This window comes from Bombina bombina, chromosome 3 (genome assembly GCF_027579735.1).
Source record: "Bombina bombina isolate aBomBom1 chromosome 3, aBomBom1.pri, whole genome shotgun sequence".
NCBI lineage: Eukaryota > Metazoa > Chordata > Amphibia > Anura > Bombinatoridae > Bombina > Bombina bombina.
This window is the reverse complement of record NC_069501.1, coordinates 683,400,819-683,421,140: the sequence shown is the minus strand read 5'-3', so window position 1 is coordinate 683,421,140 and position 20,322 is coordinate 683,400,819. Positions and strand designations below refer to the sequence as shown.

Sequence of the window (20,322 nt, the reverse complement as noted above, 5' to 3'; positions counted from 1 at the left end):
AAAAATACTTTTTTACAGTTTCAGCTCCAGATTATTACGGGGATTTTGTACCATGATGCACCTGCTCCCCGGGCGGTGATGGGAGAGAGCAGAGTTGGGGCTACCCATTTTATTTTTAAAATCCCCCCTACTGCCACAAAGCAGAAACCACAAAAAAAATGCAGAGTCTGTACCAAGAGGGGGAAGAGAAGGGACACCATATATTACTGTCCTGATTGCCCTGGACAGCCTGCACTCTGCATTGGGGACTGCTTCAAGCGGTACCATACAATGGTCAATTTTTAAAAAAATAAATACATTTGCTGTTACATATATATATATATTTTTTTTTGGTTATGTTTACAGTTAGATGTTTTTTTGTTTTTTTTACTTTTACTGTGCCAGATTTTTACATTTCACTACTCTATTTTTTTCTAAAATTGGGCCTGTTTTTTTTTAACCAAAACCCCTGTCAAACCTATGCATGGGGGACATAGGTGTTCTCAGGGTGCCTTGCAGAAAACAACCTGAAGTATGTTTTTGTAATAACTTACAACAGTCTCTCCTAAATTATAGTCAAAAAGCAATGTGTCTGTAAAAATGAAAATTGAAAAATTACCACCATACACTTTCTCCAATTTTTTGGGCTAAAACGGTTGCTTCAAAGGCATCAAAGCACACCATATACAATACCTTGGGGTGTCAACATTTAAAAAATATACACTTTGAATGCAATAAATAAAAGTGGGGTATGTGATAGGCCCCAAACTAAAGATAGGCCTATCAGAAGAAATACTCTCATTTTTAATAACTAAAATCACAAGTCATAAAATTGTAACATAACCTTCCCAAAATCCTGGCAAACCTATGCATGGGGGGCATAGGTGTACTCAGGGTGCCTTGCAGAAAACAACCTGAAGTATTCTTTTGCAATAACTTACAACAGTCTCTCCTAAATCATAGTAAAAAAGCAATGTGTCTGTAACAATGAAAATTGAAAAATTACCACCATATACTTTCTCTAATTTTTTGGGCTAAAACGGTTGCATCAAAGTCATCAAACCACTCCATGTATAATACCTTGGGGGGTCAACTTTTTAAATATAATCACATTTATGGAAAACAAATAAATTGGGGTATGTTAAAAGACCCCCAAAAAAGACGATAGGCAAAGAAAATATGTTAAATGTGAAAAAAAATCACAAACACATGTCAGACATTTGGCATTGCACCGCCCAAACAAGCCACCAAACCTATGCATAGGTGGTATCACTGAACTCAGGAGATGTTGGTGACCACATATTGGTGTCTTCTTTGGTAGTAACACATAACAGGAGCTGTGAATCCATGTCTAAAGTACAATGTATGTGAAAAATAACACAAAGAAATGAATGCCCAATAGTTTGACAAAGACTAGTGGTTGAATTAGTGTATGGAAAGTGTTAAAACACCTGCATTTGAAATACCCTAGGATGTCTACTTTTCAAAAATATATGGTTTTATGGGGGTAAATTACATTGGCCGGCTTCAGAAATGTCTTAAATAGAACATGGGTGCATGGGATGTGAAAATGGGAAGTGTAAAAAATGGAATGCGCTTCCTAAAAATAAGGCCTTCTAGCCCCCAGAGAACCCAACACACCTATACATGGGTGGTATCACTGTACTCAGGAGATGTTGTTGAACACATATTGAGGTGTTTTTTGGCAGTAACACATAACAGGAACTGAGAATCCATGCCTAAAGTACAATGTGTGTGAAAAATAACACAAAAAAATGACTACTCAAAAGTTTGACAAAGACTGGTGGTTAAATAAGTTCATGGAAAGTGTGAAAATACCAGCATTTCAAATACCCTAGGGGGTCTACTTCTCAAAAATATATGGTTTTATGGGGGTAAATTTCATTGACCGGCTTCAGAAATGTCCCAAATAGGACATGGGTGCATGATGACCGATGTGAAAATTCCAAGTTGAAAAACTGGAATGCGCTTCCTAAAAATAAGGCCTTCTAGCCCCCAGAGAACCCAACACACCTATACATGGGTGGTATCACTGTACTCAGGAGATGTTGTTGAACACATATTGAGGTGTTTTTTGGCAGTAACACATAACAGGAACTGGGAATCCATGCCTAAAGTACAATGTGTGTGAAAAATAACACAAAAAAATGACTACCCAAAAGTTTGACAAAGACTGGTGGTTAAATAAGTTCATGGAAAGTGTGAAAATACCAGCATTTCAAATACCCTAGGGGGTCTACTTCTCAAAAATATATGGTTTTATGGGGGTAAATTTCATTGACCGGCTTCAGAAATGTCCCAAATAGGACATGGGTGCATGATGACCGATGTGAAAATTCCAAGTTGAAAAACTGGAATGCGCTTCCTAAAATTAAGGCCTTTTAGCCCCCAGAGAACCCGACACACCTATACATGGGTGGTATCACTGTACTCAGGAGATGTTGTTGAACACATATTGAGGTGTTTTTTGGCAGTAACACATAACAGGAACTGAGAATCCATGCCTAAAGTACAATGTGTGTGAAAAATAACACAAAATAATGACTACCCAAAAGTTTGACAAAGACTGGTGGTTGAATTAGTGCATGGAAAGTGTTAAAATACAAGCATTTGAAATACCCTAGGGTGTCTACTTTTCAAAAATATATGGTTTGATGGGGGTAAATTCCATTGACCAGCTTCAGAAATGTCCCAAATAGGACATGGGTGCATGATGACCGATGTGAAAATTCCAAGTTGAAAAACTGGAATGCGCTTCCTAAAATTAAGGCCTTTTAGCCCCCAGAGAACCCGACACACCTATACATGGGTGGTATCACTGTACTCAGGAGATGTTGTTGAACACATATTGAGGGTTTTTTTGGTAGTAACACATAACAGGAACTGAGAATCCATGCCTAAAGTACAATGCGTGTGAAAAATAACACAAAATAATGACTACCCAAAAGTTTGACAAAGACTGGTGGTTGAATTAGTGCATGGAAAGTGTTAAAATACAAGCATTTGAAATACCCTAGGGTGTCTACTTTTCAAAAATATATGGTTTGATGGGGGTAAATTCCATTGACCAGCTTCAGAAATGTCCCAAATAGGACATGGGTGCATGATGACCGATGTGAAAATTCCAAGTTGAAAAACTGGAATGCGCTCCCTAAAAATAAGAGCTTTTAGCCCCCCGAGAACCCGACACACCTATACATGGGTGGTATCACTGTACCCAGGAGATGCTGCTGAAGACATATGAGGGTGTTATTTGGCAGTAACCCTTAATATTATCAGTAAATGTATTCTTAAATTGCTATTTTGTCAAAAAATCAAATTATTTTTTTTTCCCCCCCAAACTTTGGCATAGATTGGTGGTAAAATGGTTGCATGAAAAAAGTCAAAATACCCCAAGTTTAATACCTTAGGTTGTCTTCTTTTAAAAAATATATACATTTGAAGGGTTATTCAGGGATTCATGACAGATATTGGTGTTACAATGTAACTATCGCCAATTTTGAAAAAACATGGTTTTGAAATAGCAAAGTGCTACTTGTACTTATTGCCCTATAACTTGCAAAAAAAGCAAAGAACATGTAAACATTGGGTATTTATAAACTCAGGACAAAATTTAGAAACTGTTTAGCATTGGTATTTTATGGTGGTTGTAGATGTGTAAGAGATTTTGGGGCTCAAAGTTAGAAAAAGTGCATTTTTTTTCATTTTTTCCTCATATTTTATATTTTTTTTTATAGTAAATTATAAGATATGATGAAAATAATCATATCTTTAGAAAGTCCATTTAATGGCGAGAAAAACAGTATATAATATGTGTGGGTACAGTAAATGAGTAAGAGGAAAATTACAGTTAAACACAAACATCGCAGAAATGCAAAAATAGCCTTGGTCCCAGATGGTCAACAAATTGAAAAGTGGTCTGGTCACTAAGGGGTTAATGAGAAGCACTGATGCCAATACATGTATAATGTAAATATGTTTCTATTCAAAGATTGAATTAATCTATGACCGGAATGTCACTTTTAATACACCCACTGTCAAGTCACAAAAACAAAGGTTTCCTTTACCTTGCAAGAATGTAGCAGGACTAGTAGACTGTGAAGTAAGGACACAAGGCAACTTCAGAAGGGTGCACAGGCTATACACAGACTTTACAAACTTATAGAAAACTTAGCAGCTAGTCAGGAACCTAAGGCAACTGCTGCATATTTTTATAAGTCAGGCAAGTTTCTGTCTGCTGAAGTCAGTCACCCTAGGGCATGAAAGTCAAAACAGTTATGTGATGAAACAAAAGCCAAAGACGCAGCCGAATATAAATTTATTAAACGGCATCACTAAATAACAGAAATGATACCATTAATGTTATACTTTAAATGTAAAAAGCAGTAATATAAAATAGTTATATTCGGGAAAGTAAAACATCAGTTATGCAAACACTATAAAACAGAAAATGATCAGATGTCAATGACAAGCAAATCAAGGTAAAGTTCAAGGGAGACAAAATGCCAGCTGCAGACGCTTTTGCTGTGTTACCTCTCTAAGGGGTCTCTTGTACCACTGCTGCTGGAAGCCTTCATCCCTCTGGGGAGATTTATCAGCCCGAAAACTCCAGATGCCATTGAGTTCCTTCAGCTCCCTTGTTGGAGTTTCCCTAGGATACAGCATGCCGCCATCCAGTACATTATCTGCCAGAGCTTTGCTGCAAACCAGCAGAAGCCACACGCTGCACAATGCAGCCATTAGCTCAGGTCACTTCAGACAAATAAGCCCCAAATAGTTTTCCTCCTGTAAGTCAGCCCAGCTTCCTGCCTCAGCAGCAATGTATCACTCAGTGTCAGCTGACAGGCGTCACATGACTAGTGAATGTACCTACTAAACTGCCCTGTAACTGGAGCGATCTGGTAATGTGATGGGATGGGGCACCGATGCTGTAGAACAGTTACAAACTTTAAACTATTTGTAAAGTGCCATATAGCATTACCCGTATTTTACTTTAAACATTGGTCAGGAACAAAGGGGAGTCATAGTTTGGGGTGTAAAATCCCTGTTTTCTCTATAGACTTTCCTCAGACAGCACTTACACATGAGCTCTGCTGACCTACATGTATACATTGTATGGAACTCAGCCTAGATATTTGTATATATTTCTGCATGTGTTTATACACGTGTAACTATTTACTGTACTCAGAGACTTATAAAGTTATACAATGTTAATTTTATAGTATACTCTGTCCCTTTAAAGGTACAGCTCACTGTATTCACACACCGTCTTAAAGGGACTGCACACTCAATAATGCAAACTTTAAAAGGGCAGACTCACACCACACGCAGGCTTAAAGGGACAGATCACAGTATGTGCATACACAAAGGGACAGATGCACACAACGGACACAGCCATAAAGAGATGCTCAGTCTTGAAGGGACATGAAACCCATTTTTTTCAGGATTCATATAGAACATACACTTTTAAACATCTTTCTAATTTAATTATATTATCTAATTTAATACATTCTCTTGATATCCTTTTTCAAGAAGCAGCAATGCACTTCTGTTAGCTAGCTGATCACATCTAGTCAGCCAATCACAAGAAACAAATGTGTGCAGGCACCAATCACCAACTACCTGCCACTAGTGTAGGCTATGTGCATATTCTTTTTTAACAAGGGATACCAAGAGAACAAAGTACATTTGAAAATAGAAGTGTATTTAAAAGTGTCATGCTATATCTGAATCATGCAAGTTTAATTTTGACTTTCCTATCCCGTTAAAGGGACAGGCGTGCACACACACAACATACACAGCCTTTAAAGGGACACATGCACACACAACCTTGCACACTCTCAAAGTCATAAAGGGACAGGCACACACATCTCACACAGACTAAGTGACAGGCATCTTAAATGTATAGATCACAGTATGCGCACACAAAACCTTGCATGCATAACGCAAGTCTTAAAGAGACAGGTGCTCATACTCACACATAACACGCAACTTTTGAAGAGAAAACAGATCAAAAGCACACAATCTTAAAGGGACATTCCAGCCAAAATTGGAATCTACATGGATGCATTTCAGGTTTAAAAAGAAGCATTTTTGTAATATACATGTATTAGCAAAAATGCTTCTAATAAAAGCTTTATTAAACGCACCAGCATTTTTAAACAAAGCACTTGCTGAGAGAGCCTAAAGTGCTTGATGACATGATACAATGACATGATACAAGCCAGTGCTCTGAGCAGCTGCAGTATTTAAAATATCTAGCTATGCTTCATATGCACATGCAGAGAAAAATGTTAACATTAAAACAGTGATACATTTTACTAGACCCATTTTTGACAATATATGTATATTGCAAATATGTTTGTATTTAAAGATGTAATTCATCTTTGTGAATTTACATTTTAACAGGAATGTACCTCTAATAATACAGGTGCACAAAACTACAGACTTTAAAGGAGCAACTCACACCACACAGCCGAGAGCAAGAGCATGCAAAACCTTGCATGCTCTCAAAGTCTTAAAGGGACATCACACATAAGCCATTAAAGGGACAACGCATCACATGCAGACTTAAAGGGACAGACCATAGCAATGGCAAGAGGCATATATGTGCAGGAACCAATTAGCAGCTAGCTCCCAGGTATTGAGCCTACCTAGGTATGCTTTTCAACAAAGGCCACCAAGAGAACTAATCAAAAAGGATAGTAGAAGAAATTCGGAAAGTTACTTAAAATTATATTCTCTGTGTGAATAAGGAAAGAAAATATGTGGGTTTCATGTCCCTTTAAGGATGTTTACAATGTGTGTATGTCTGTGCCTGCCCTGTACCATGTACTTGTGCATCCCTAATGGCTTTGTGCACTTAGGTGTGCTTATAGGACTGTATGCCTGACCCTTAAAGACTATGCATGGTGTCAGCTGTTCCTTTAAGGCTGTGTGTCTTGCATGTTTGTTTACCTGTACAATTAAGACTGTATGCTTGTGGTTTAAAGTTATTCCTTTAAAGACTATGTGTAAGAGGTTATGTGTGTGCATACTGTGATCTGTCCTTTTAAGACTGCATGCAGTGTGAGTTGTCCCTTTAAAGGCCATATGGGTTGTGTGTGCTTATGCCTTTAAGACTGAATGAGTGTGTGGTGAGTTGCACATGCATTGTGTATGTGTATGCCTGCTGCTTTAAGACTTAGCATCATTTTAAAGGGACAGTCTACACCAAAATTGTTATTGCTATTGTTATTGCTTAAAAAGATAGATAACCAACATTGTTTTATAAATATACTTTATAACATTTAACCCTTTAAGTATCTGCCTGTTTCTAAGCCAATACAGACAGCCTCTTATCACATGCTTTTTTATTTTTTATTTTAAGGGATACTGAACCCAATTTTTTTCTTTCATGATTCAGATAGAGCATGCAATTTTAAGCAACTTTCTAATTTACTCCTATTATCATTTTTTCTTTGTTCTCTTGGTTTCTTTATTTGAAAAAGCAGTAATGCAAGTTTACGAGCTGGCCCATTTTTGGTTCAGCACCCTGGACAGCGCTTGTTGATTGGTGGGTACATTAAGCCACCAATCAGAAAGCTGTACCCAGGTGTGGAACCAAAGACGGGCTGGCTCATAAGCTTACATTCCTGCTTTTTTAAATAAAGATACCAAAAGAACAAAGAAAAATTGATAATAGGAGTAAATTAGAAAGTTGCTTAAAATTGCATGCTCTATCTGAATCATGAAATAAAAAAAGTTGGATTGAGTGTCCCTTTAATAATATTTTTATTGAGGATAACACAAATGAGAAATACACCAACACAAAGTGAAAAGACATTGGTTCACATTAAGTTTGCATACAATAATTATAATTATTTTCTAATACAATCCTCATTTTTACCCCTATCATGCTTCAATAGGCCACTTTTGGGCCTCCCAGAAGAGTGATGTGATACCCATTAGGGGTTTCTTAAGTGAAGATCACACTTGGACCTTACCAGATAATGTCTAAATAATAAATCAATAAAGTAAACAATGTTGTATGAAAGTGTGCATATAATAAATGTGAAATAAGGAGCAAAAAGAAAAGAAACAAATAAAATAAAATAAAGGCAATCCTGGATGATTCACTAATAAGCTAGATTGTAGCCATCATTATGTTATTATATTTATATCAGGGGAGTAAGATAGCTTTGTAATGGTAAGATTAGTGAATGTGGTCTATGTAATATCAGGTCAGAAGGAAGAGTTTAGTCTGCTTACTAACTATACGTTAGCCCATCATGAAACTAAGCTTTATCTGTTAGGTGATTAGGAACATCTAGTAGTCAATCCCTAAAAGTTAGGCTATTCTAGATGGGAGAACTGGATAGGAGACCTAGAAATATGAGTCTTAAGAGGGAAGTCAAATATTCAGATAGTAGTGGGCAGATATTAGCTGTTTCCTATCAATCTAATGGTAAAGTACAGGGGCACAGGCTATGATCTGGCATAAGATACACAATAGTAAAATATGTTATTTCGTAATTGGTAATATAAGCTGTAGTGAGTTACATATGGGGGGTCGATTGGGTGCTCTCACGCATTAACCCGCCTGCTGGCCACAACGAAATAACAGAAGAATATGAATGTCTACTATATACAGCCCCATTTGTATGTGCGTTGAGGCAGTTCTAGTAGGACCAATATGTTAGCGAGTTTAAGCAAAGAGTGATTCATATGCCTATAATAATAATAGATAAAAGTATATCTTATTACTAACCCCAGTTATGATTATCTCTAAGAAGGAGGAACATAATGGGACTGTGTCACACTCTCAACAGATCATTGAACACATTCAAATTAACCACCTCCCCTTCCCAAGCAAAGAGAAAATCCTTTATATCCAGCAACAGTTTAGGGCGTGTAAAGAAGAGGACCATGGTTGAAAACAGGCAAATTAACACACCTAAGCCAACAAAATAATTAAGACAGTATATAACTTTGTTTTTTAACAAAAAACTTAAATAACTCTGTTAGAATATATTTAGCATTACTAACTCAATTTTGTCAAGAATTGTTTATTATAGTTTATTATAATAGCTTATTACGTTGTAAGAAATATGCTGATGTTAGGAATACTTGTATATCAAGAATGGCCTTGTGAATGTCCCTGGCGATGAGCCTGGATGCCCCATTATCTCTATAAGATGTCCAACGGCCTTGCTTTGTGCTGGGCGATGTGCCCAGTTAAACTTATATCTAACATTCCCTGCCTATGAAAAATATTCATTTTTTCTCAATTATATCTTAATAAGCTTCTTTTTTTTCTAAGCAATACTGTGTAAGATGATGTAGCTATGAGTATGTCATTGTTTAACCCTATATGCTGTAACCACTGCCTATAAAAGTATGGTGCACCTTATAATAAACAGAAGAGTGATTAGACCTTTATTGCTGCATGTCTGATTTCTGTTCCCGAGATATCTTGTCAGGTAACCCATTCAGTTCCAGGTGAAGGGGTAGTGTAAGTGCTAACTGACACCCCCCCCCCCCCCCGAAAAAAACACCTGACAATTCTGGTGTCAGAGCGTGGGATTCACACTGGGTAAGTAGACAAGTGTTTTTTTACTCTGCTTTTCCCTCTGTGAATCTGAACCTAAAGTTTTGATTGTGTTAGTGATATATATATATATATATATATATATATATAGGGTTAAAGTCCTTTTATAAGCGGTTCCTGCGGTGGAAGCGCAGGGTTGCGTGGGTTTGAGTCCCAGCGCAATTTATGGTAGCGCAAGTTTGAGTCTTGCTCTGGATTAACCCCCTAGACAGGTTTTGAGTCCTATAGTAACAAGATAGTAAGTAAAGTAGTACTTAAGTAGTACTAATGGTAAGTACCTATAAGTGCCAAATATTTTTGTAATCAACAAGCACCTGTTAGGGGGGCAATATAGCAATAAGGAGACTCATAGATAAATAAGTTACAAAGTCTGTAACTAAAAAGAGTGCTTTACCCCTGCAATTATTTAGGAAAAATTCTCACTAAATAATACAGGAATGATTTTGAACCATTCATACTTTATCTTTATTGGTATAATTTTTCATATCTAGATACATGATTCTCAGATGTGTTATTCACACACCTATACTAAATAATATCTAGAGATTTTAAGCAGACAGAATCTATTACATTGAGCAGCTATGCTAAAGTTGACTGTGCAAGCAAGGACTTTATAATTACAGATAGAGAATTAGCTAGATAGTTTTAATCTCATAATCCCACATATTAACAGGTCCTCTTGTTACAACATTATTTCTGAATTTATTAATAGCCGGCTACAAAAGGTAATGTTTGTATCTGACTGCTTGATATTATACAAACCAAGCATAATGTTTCACAAATAGATACATGATTCTCAGAGGTATTATTCACACACCAATGCTATATATTGATATCTAGAGAGTTTAAGTGTTTTTAAACGTGCATGATTGAATAGTTAAAGCAATAAAGATAAAGTATGAATGGTTAAAAATCGTTCCTGTATTATTCAGTGAGAATTTTACCTAAATAATTGAAGGGGTAAAGCACTCTTTTTTTGTTACAGACTTTGTAACTCATTTATCTATGAGGTTTTGAGTCCTGCTAGGTTTAAGTGTATATTTTAGCGTACAATTGTGGAGCTTTGAGTCCTCTCGCAAATTTGTAGCGATATTTTTAGCATGAGTTGAAGTCTCACCTGGGTTAAGATTCCTTATATAACCATATAGAAGAGTTTAGTTTACTTCTCACTGGAGCTGAATTGTTGCTTGTTGACGCTTGTTGCTTAATTGCTTGTGCTTCACTGCTTTATCATTTGTGCTGTGCTGAGCTGTGCTTAGAAGTACTGTATTACAAAATTGCGAATACCATTATTGCTGCTATTATTGTGTTGTGAAAATTGGGTCTGCTCATAGCAAAAATGTTGATAATAATGCTGAGATTCAGATATGTAATACTAAGTATAAAACTGTTAAAAATGTACCATCGAGTTCGCCCGAGCTCCTCCGCCTGAACTGTATCCCTAACTAGCCGCGATAAATGAGGCGCAGAGAAGGGATGCAGAGCAAGTAGAGGAGAATGTTATTGCATCTTTTTTTTTTTTTAAATATTTTATTTGATTTTTTAAGAGAAATAAACAAGTACAACAGCTGTACGACTGAAGCGTACAAATTCTTCAGAGACTCAGAGAAATGAGAAAGTACAAATACAACATAACAATAACAGAGGTATCAAAGTAAATGCAATGTATAAGTCTAACAATCCTGCACTCCCACTGTCTCCCAAAGGAGGGGCTTTCAGAGTCATTCACAATGTTCTGGTAAGGAGAGGGGAGAAAGGAAGGGGGACAGAAACAAGAGTGGAAATCAAGAACCTATCAGGGTCTCCAGGCCTAGCGAGTCTGGTATGGGACAGCGGACAATTCCATAGGAAAGAGAGAGGTTATCTTAAATCTCGAAATCTATTCTTCCATTCTGTCCAGTCCAAATTAATTCAAAGAAGTCAGCTCTACCCATAGTGTAATAATTGTTTTTCTCCATAGAGTAAATGTAGGACATAGTTAGGACAATGTCAGACCAAGCAGGGGGACTAGCTCTTTTCCAAGCTCTGGCTATGTTAAGTTTAATGGCTGAAAAAAGGTATATACAGAGTAAGGCATAATGTCTGGGCAGTTTGCAAGTACCTAAATGGAGTAGGGCTGTCTCTGGGGTTCTGGGGAGGGAAATACCCATGTTCACACTTACCCCATGTTATTGCATCTTTAATGTCTACGAAGGGGTTAACAGTTTCATTTCAAGGCAGGGAGCTGTGCACTCCAAGCTGTCAGTAATGACAGCCCTGTTAATTCTGCTAGAAAGTTTGCTTCTGCATTCAGGAATGTTACGGCACAGAAAGGGGGGCCGAATGCAGAGAGAGAAAAAAAACTGTTACAGAAGCTCCGTTTGTAACTATAGGTGAGCAAACCATAATAAGAAACCCTGACTCAGAGCGTTTGATGGATTGGGCACTTAAATGACCTGACCCTGTGAAGCACCCTATGGGAGCTATTACATATCTTAAAAGGGTCACAAACGATATGTCTAATTGCTTATTTCATTGCTAATCTTATTGTGTTGTGATTGTGAATGTACTGTGCTTATGGAAAAAGTTCCTAAATACCTGCACATAATGCTGTACATGACAGGATGTATTTTACAAAAATAGCTTGGTATGTGAAAAATCTTTCTTTTTGTTGTATGTGTTGCAGTAACGGAACGGAGATTCTGTGTATTTTATGTGTAAGAAGTGTTTGTCTGATGTTTCACTGTCCCGTGTTACGTGTAAAAGGTTTACTCCACACTAAATATCTGAGGATTTATTATCCTGTCTGAAAATAATTTGTTTGTGTCTCAATCTGCTGGGAAAATGGCCATTCCTGGCAAATTCAGACACTTTCAGATACATTTTAAATTTGGTGGAAAGATAATCTTATTGTATTTCTAAATGTCTTTGGTATGTTTGGAAATGTTTTCCTGAAAGAGAGAGAACGTTAATAAAATATGTTTTCAGTGTCTTAAGAAAAAAGTTTGCTATGTTAAAATTGCTCAATGTTGGGAGTGAAATATTTGAGGTATGCGAGTTGATATGAATTTTGTTTGCAATCACTGCAAAATAAAGCTGGCCTTGATGTTTGATGCAGGCTAGAGCTGTGTGTGTGTGTATCAGATTCTTAGCTAAGAAATGTGACGCTGTAATGATATGCTTGTTATTGCTGTAACTTGGTTTTAAAGTCATATGTATGTTCTTAATTATGTGTGTTATTAATAGCATTTTTTGTTTTAAGTGATAATTGTTTTATGCAAATAAAGACTGACAAGAGATTTAGTGTATTTTCCACCTGTTAAAGGCACATCAAATATATTGTTTTTGCAAGTGAAGTAACTAACGGCTAGATTACGACTTGTGCGTTAGGCTTAAAAAGCAGCGTTGGCCGGTCCTAACGCTGCTTTTTAACGCCCACTGGTATTACGAGTCTTGTAGGTACAGGTGTACTGCTCACTTTTTTGGCCAGACTTGGAAATACCGCAAATCCACTTACGTAAATTGCGTATCCTCTTTTTTCAATGGGACTTGCATAGCGCCGGTATTACGAGTCTGACAAAAAGTGAGCGGCACACCCTCTCCTGTCAAGCCTGGTACCGCATTTTAAAGTCAGTAGTTAAGAGTTTTACACTACAACGCCTTAGCATAAAACTCTTAACTAAAGTGCTAAAAAGTACACTAACACCCATAAACTACCTATTAACCCCTAAACCGAGGACCCCCACATTGCAAACACTAAAATAAATTTTTTAACCCCAAACATCATCACCACTATAATAAATATATTAACCCCTAAACCGCCGCTCTCCCACCTCGCAAACATTAGTTAAATATTATTAACCCCTAATCTGCGTCTCTAACATCAACGCCACCTACCTACATTTATTAACCCCTAATCTGCTGCCCCAACGTCGCCGCAACTATATTAAAGTTATTAACCCCTAAACCTAAGTCTAACCCTAATTACTATAATTAACTAAATTATTCCTATTTAAAACTAAATACTTATAAATACTAAATACTTACTATAAAATAAACCCTTAGCTAGCTACAATATAACTAATAGTTATATTGTATCTAGCTTAGGGTTTATTTTTATTTTACAGGCAAGTTTGTATTTATTTTAACTAGGTACAATAGTTATTAAATAGTAATTAACTATTTAATAACTACATAGTTAAAATAAATACAAAAGTACCTGTAAAATAAAACCTAACCTAAGTTACAATTACACCTAACACTACACTACAATTAAATTATTTCCCTAAATTAAATAAAATTAAATTAAATTATCTAAAGTACAAAAAAAGCAAACACTAAATTACAGAAAATAATAAACAAATTACAAGATTTTTAAACTAATTACACCTAATCTAATCCCCCTAACAAAATAAGAAAGCCCCCCCAAATTAAAAAAGGCCTACCCTACACTAAATTATCAGCCAATCGGAATTGGCGTCCCTTCAATTCCGATTGGCTGATAGAATTCTATCAGCCAATCAGAATTAAAGTAGAAAAACAGTCAATAGAATGTGAGCTCAATCCTATTGGCTGATTGGATCAGCCAATAGGATTGACGTTCAATCCTATTGGCTGATTGCATCAGCCAATAGGATTTTGTCTACCTTAATTCCGATTGGCTTATAGAATTCTATCAGCCAATCGGAATTGAAGGGACGCCATCTTGGATGATGTAATTTAAAGGAACCTTCATTCAGTCTTAGCCGTCGTCAGAAGAGGATGCTCCGCGTCGGATGTCTTGAAGATGGACCCGGTCCGCGCCGGATGGATGAAGATAAAAGATGCCGTCTGGATGAAGACTTCTGCCCGTCTGGAGGACCACTTCGCCCGGCTTGGATGAAGACTTCTCCCAGCTTTGTTGAGGACTTCGGCTCGGTTGGATGAAGACTTCTCCCGGTAAGGTGATCTTCAAGGGGTTAGTGTTAGGTTTTTTTAAGGGGGTATTGGGTGGGTTTTAGATTAGGGTTGGTTGTGTGGGTGGTTGGTTTTAATGTTGGGGGGGGTTTGTACTTTTTTTTACAGGTAAAAGAGCTGATTACTTTGGGGCAATGCCCCGCAAAAGGCCCTTTTAAGGGCTATTTGTAATTTAGTGTAGGGTAGGGCTTTTTTTATTTTGGGGGGGCTTTCTTATTTTGTTAGGGGGATTAGATTAGGTGTAATTAGTTTAAAAATCTTGTAATTTGTTTATTATTTTCTGTAATTTAGTGTTTTGTTTTTTTTGTACTTTAGATAATTTAATTTAATTGTATTTAATTGTATTTAATTTAGGGAAATAATTTAATTGTAGTGTAGTGTTAGGTGTAATTGTAACTTAGGTTAGGTTTTATTTTACAGGTACTTTTGTATTTATTTTAGCTAGGTGGTTATTAAATAGTTAATAACTACAGGTAGCCCTCAGTTTATGCCGGGGTTAGGTTCCAGGAGGAATGGTTGTAAATCGAAACCGTTGTAAATTGAAACCCAGTTTATAATGTAAGTCAAAGGGAAGTGAGGGAGTTAGGTTCGAGGCCCCTCTCAAAATTGTCAGAAGTAACACCTAATACATAATTTTTAAAGGTTTGAAATGAAGACTTTAAATGCTAAACAGCATTATAAACCTAACAATATAGATTGTATCATCATCAAACTAAGTTTAATGAACAAAAACATTTGCTAAACATCACCTAATAAAATAATTACACAACAGATTGCATCATCATCAAACCAAGTTTAATGAACAAAAACGTTTTTTTTACTTGCATATTTCTGCAAACAGTTCTCCTCATTGTTAGCATGTTAGATAATATTGGTTCTGCACCTATTCTATGCATTTCAATCTGCAGTGATTAACAGGCAGTTAGGCACCCTCACCTCAAGCAGCTGGACAGGAAGATAATAGGGAAGTGGCTGCAAGATCTTGCTCAATAGGTCTTGTCTGATCTGTGTACACAGATCAATTTCAGGCTGTTAAACTAGCTTAACTTTGCTGGAACACAAGCGGACGCTCCACCTACTGGCTATTTTAATTAGTGCACTGATTTTTAATGCATTTCAATAGCAGGTTGTTATTCTGAAACGGTGCAAATTGAACCGGCGTAAACCGAGGGACACCTGTATTTAATAACTATTGTACCTAGTTAAAATAAATACAAACTTGCCTGTAAAATAAAAATAAACCCGAAGATAGCTACAATGTAACTATTAGTTATATTGTAGCTAGCTTAGGGTTTATTTTACAGGTAAGTATTTAGTTTTAAATAGGAATAATTTAGTTAATTATAGTAATTTTATTTAGATTTCTTTTAATTATATTTAAGTTAGGCGGTGTTAGGTTTAGGGTTAGACTTAGGTTTAGGGGTTAATAACTTTAATATAGTGGCGGCGACATTGGGGCGGCAGATTTGGGATTAATAAATGTAAGTAGGTGGCGGCGATGTTAGGGCCGGCAGATTAGGGGTTAATAATATTTAACTAATGTTTGCGAGGCGGGAGTGCGGCGGTTTAGGGGTTAATATGTTTATTATAGTGGCGGCGACGTTGGGGGCAGCAGTTTAGGGGTTAATAAATGTAGGTAGGTGGCGGCAACATTGGGGGCGGCAGATTAGGGGTTAATAAATATAATGTAGGTGTCGGCGATGTTGGGGGCAGCAGATTAGGGGTTAATAAGTTTAAGATTAGGGGTGTTTAGACTCGGGGTTCATGTCAGGGTGTTAGGTGTAGACATAACTTTTATTTCCCCATAGGAATCAATGGGGCTGCGTTAAGGAGTTTTTCGCTGCTTTTTTGCAGGTGTTAGACTTTTTTTCAGCTGGCTCTCTTCCTATGGGGAAATCGTGCACGAGCACGTTACAGCAGCTCACCGCTAACGTAAGCAGCGCTGGTATTGGAGTGCGGTAAGGAGCAAAATTTTGCTCAATGCTCACTTCTTGTCTGGGTTGTAAAAACCCGTAATACCAGCGCTGTCTGTAAGTGAGTGGTGAGCATAAACTGCTCGTTAGCACCGCATAGCCTCTAACGCAAAACTCGTAATCTAGGTGTATGGAAGGTGCAATGATGGGAGTGATTTTAAGTCTGGTAAATAAAAAAGAATTTTATTACTTAAAGGGACACTGAACCCAAATTTTTTTCTTTTGTGATTCAGATAGAGTATGCAATTTTAAGAAACTTTCTAATTTACTCCTATTATCATTTTTTCTTCGTTCTCTTGCTATCTTTATTTGAAAAAGAAGGCATCTAAGGTTTTTTTGGGTTCAGAACTCTGGACAGCACTTTTTTATTGGTGGATTAATTTATCCACCAATCAGCAAGAACAACGCACGTGGTTCACCAAAAATGGGCCGGCATCTAAACTTACATTCTTGCATTTCAAATAAAGATACCAAGAGAATGAAGAAAATGTGATAATAGGAGTAAATTAGAAAGTTGCTTAAAATGTCAAGATCTATCTGAATCACAAAAGAAATTTTTTTGGGTTCAGTGTCCCTTTAACTATCCTGTACCCTACGGAGAGAGTGATTTCTTCTTCTGACTGTGTTAGGCTATTTAATAGATGAAACTCCAGTAAATACATTTTTTACTATAAGTGGGTATACCACAGGCTGAATCAGTTATTTCAAATGCCAAAATAGGGGTGAAGGAGCTATTTGTAAACAGTTAAAGGTACTCCCTCAGGTGAGATGGATCATTGGGAACAATTTAAAAGGGACATTTTTTGACAAACTGTCCTTTTAATCTATTAGTGTAAATTATTATTATTATTCTTTTTAGAAAGCTCATTTTGTTGTATACAATTGTTATATTTAGTCAGAGAGCTGCAAAATGGTGAATATCAAATTATATACAAAAAATAAATCAAATAATTGTGAATTTATTAAAATCTTGGTTATGTAAAAGTATAGACTGGATTCAAGAGCTTTTCACAAATTATTTGGGCCAAACATGATTTATTTAACAGTGGGTTTGCACTGTGCATGCAAGCAGGGGCTATATAGAACAGTGGCTGTGCCATTATTATCGGACCTTTTACAGAGTATAATATTGTGTGTTCCTTTGTAAATTTATGGTTAGGGATTTTATTTGTAAATATGCAACTAGAGTTTATTGATCTTCTGAAGTGATTGCATTATTAGAATGATCTCATAGTATTGTGCATGGTAGAATTTGCAAAACCAGGGCACAGAAGGTTGTTTTAGGATTTTAACTATTTGTAGTGTTTTGCTAGAATGTGGTATTTTTCAGTGCTGTGTTTCAGTGAATGTAAGTATATGTGTTGAATTTCAGGTTGATTGTGGTTGTTAAAAGTTTGTGCCGGCTGTTAATGTTTTGTTTTGTGTAATGGACAGTTGTTTTGTAAGTGATTTCTAAGAGAATGTTATGGTTTTTTTTTTTAGTGAATATGTGTGGAAGGGTGCTGTATGAATGGAATATTGAGGTGTATTTGATTTTGCCTGATTTTAAGAATAGTATACTACTTCTTTTAGCAGTGCATGGATTGTCTTTTAGTTTGCTGTTATATTGTGTTTGTGTGACACATGGGGTGTTTCACGCGAACATCGGGGAGAGTATTGATGAGTATTGATGAGTATCTTTATGTGATTTGGGTGATTGTTTTTAAGTAAGAAAATGAACCTACAATGTTTTTTTGGTATTAACACAATATTTGTATTTGCAGGATGAGATCATACAGCTGTATCCAGAAACTAAAAACACTAAATTATTTTTGAGTTTTTCATATTTAGGTAAATCTGTACAGATAAAATTCCATAGTGCACTCTCCAAACGATTGAAGATTGAATGCAAGTAAACCTTTTAAATAAAGAGATGCCTGGTGCCTAGGTGAAGGAAAGAAAAAGGAAGATAAAAAACCTTTTGTCAAGTTTGTTTTAACCACCATACTGCAGTAAAAGTTGCTGAACTATCTTTTGGATCCATTAACATACATAGTAACATAGTAGCTGAGGTTGAATAAAGACCGAAGTCCATCGAGTTCAACCTATACAAAAAGCTCCAGTTAAGCTTAAATAATCCCACTAAAAGGTGACCCATTTAAAACTAGCAATCATATCCATGAATTTTGTTTATAGACAGAAATGTATCCAAATAATTTTTAAATGTATCTAGGGTATTGGCATTCACTACCTTCTTTGGTAATGAGTTCCACACTTTTATTGCTCTTACAGTGAAAAAACGTAAAAAACTTTTCCGTTGCAGGAGATTAAATCTCCTTTCCTCCAACCTTAAATTGGGACCTCTGGTCACAAACAATTTTCTTGGAATAAACAGAGCTTCTGCCATCTCTGTATATGGGCCTTGAATATATTTATATAAAGTAATCATGTCACCTCTTAAGCGCCTTTTTTCTAAAGAAAACAGACCCAGTTTGGCTAGCCTCTCCTCATAGTTTAAATTCTCCAATCCCCTTATTAGCTTTGTGGCCCTTCTCTGGACTTTTTCTAGTTCTGCAATATCTTTTTTTGCGATTGGTCCCCAGACCTGCACTCCATACTCAAGGTGAGGTCTTACCAGGGCTTTATATAGTGACAGAATTATGCTTTCCTCCCTTGAGTCAATGCCTCTTTTAATACATGCTAGTATCTTATTAGCCTTTGAAGCTGTTATTAGCCTTTGAAGCATTCTTTGCTTTGCATGCTGGTACCAGCCCCAGAACTAGACTCTGGGTAATCTTTGAATATTTCCTATGATGTGTGTCTTCAGAACATAAAGACTATCCTTCTCTTGACTGTGCCTTGCTTGTTGGAATTGAGGACCTTGTTTGCTGTTACAGAGTCATCCACATTTAAATTAGGGGAGTATTGTTTTAACTTGTTTACTTATATTGCTTGTTTTGTATTCTTTTGTAATTGTGTTATTTTTATTGATCATATTAGTTATAAGAAGTCATATAGCTTTGTCTGCAGAAAAGTATGTCTTATTTGTATTAGTACACATTATAGATTATGTGCTTAAAGGGCCATAATACCCAAATGTTTAAACACTTGAAAGTGATGCAGTATAGCTGTAAAAAGCTGACTAGAAAATATCGCCTGAACATCTCTATGTAAAAAAGAAAGATATTTTACCTCAAAAGTTTCTCAGTAGCCACATCCCATTGTAAAGGACTTCTAAGCAGCAAATCAGTATGTCTGTCCCGGGACAGCTGAAGGGTTGAGCCTTGTGCACTCTCATGTTATTTCCCTATTCAGTGTAAGGAAGTTTACAATGAAATATCATGAGAGTTAAGTGAAATCTCATGAGATCACAGTAAAATAGTTCATGACCTCAGCACTGCTGATGCTGATTGGCTGCTGTTCATTTCTTAATTTTTGTTTATTTTTTTTTACCTGCAGCGGGGCTGCAGCTGAGTATAACTTTTTACACAGAACTTACTTTGCTGAGCTGAGGAAATTGTGAGGTAAAATATCTTCCTTTTTTACACAGAGATGCTCAGGTGATATTTTCCTGTCAGCTTTTTACAGTTATACTGCATCAGTTTCAAGTGATTTAGCATATGAGTATTATGTCCCTTTAAACAAAATAACCCTCCAGATAAGTGTAACTCTAAACCTTGCAGTATTGTACCCTATTGAATGGCCCACTGAGTATGGAGAATATGTTTGCACCTTTATAGTTTAAAGAAAATGCTGCAATATCTCAGAATATTCTAGACCCTTCACCATTGTAGAACACAGAAGGTTCACCCATGTTTTTTGGGAGTAGTATAATTATAGTGATAT

The 20,322-nt window shown here is 36.4% G+C and overlaps 1 protein-coding gene across 2 annotated transcripts in view; it reads right to left on the bottom strand.

Moving 5' to 3' along the window:
* Positions 1–4,819, bottom strand: part of GUSB (glucuronidase beta) — a 200,633-nt gene extending 195,814 nt beyond the window's left edge. For both annotated transcript variants that reach the window (XM_053707446.1, XM_053707447.1), the window contains exon 1: positions 4,534–4,819. In XM_053707446.1, the coding sequence (XP_053563421.1) occupies positions 4,534–4,740 (207 nt within the window). In that variant the 5' untranslated portion in view covers positions 4,741–4,819. The remainder of the gene's footprint in view (positions 1–4,533) is intronic.
* Between the last annotated feature and the right edge of the window lie 15,503 nt (positions 4,820–20,322).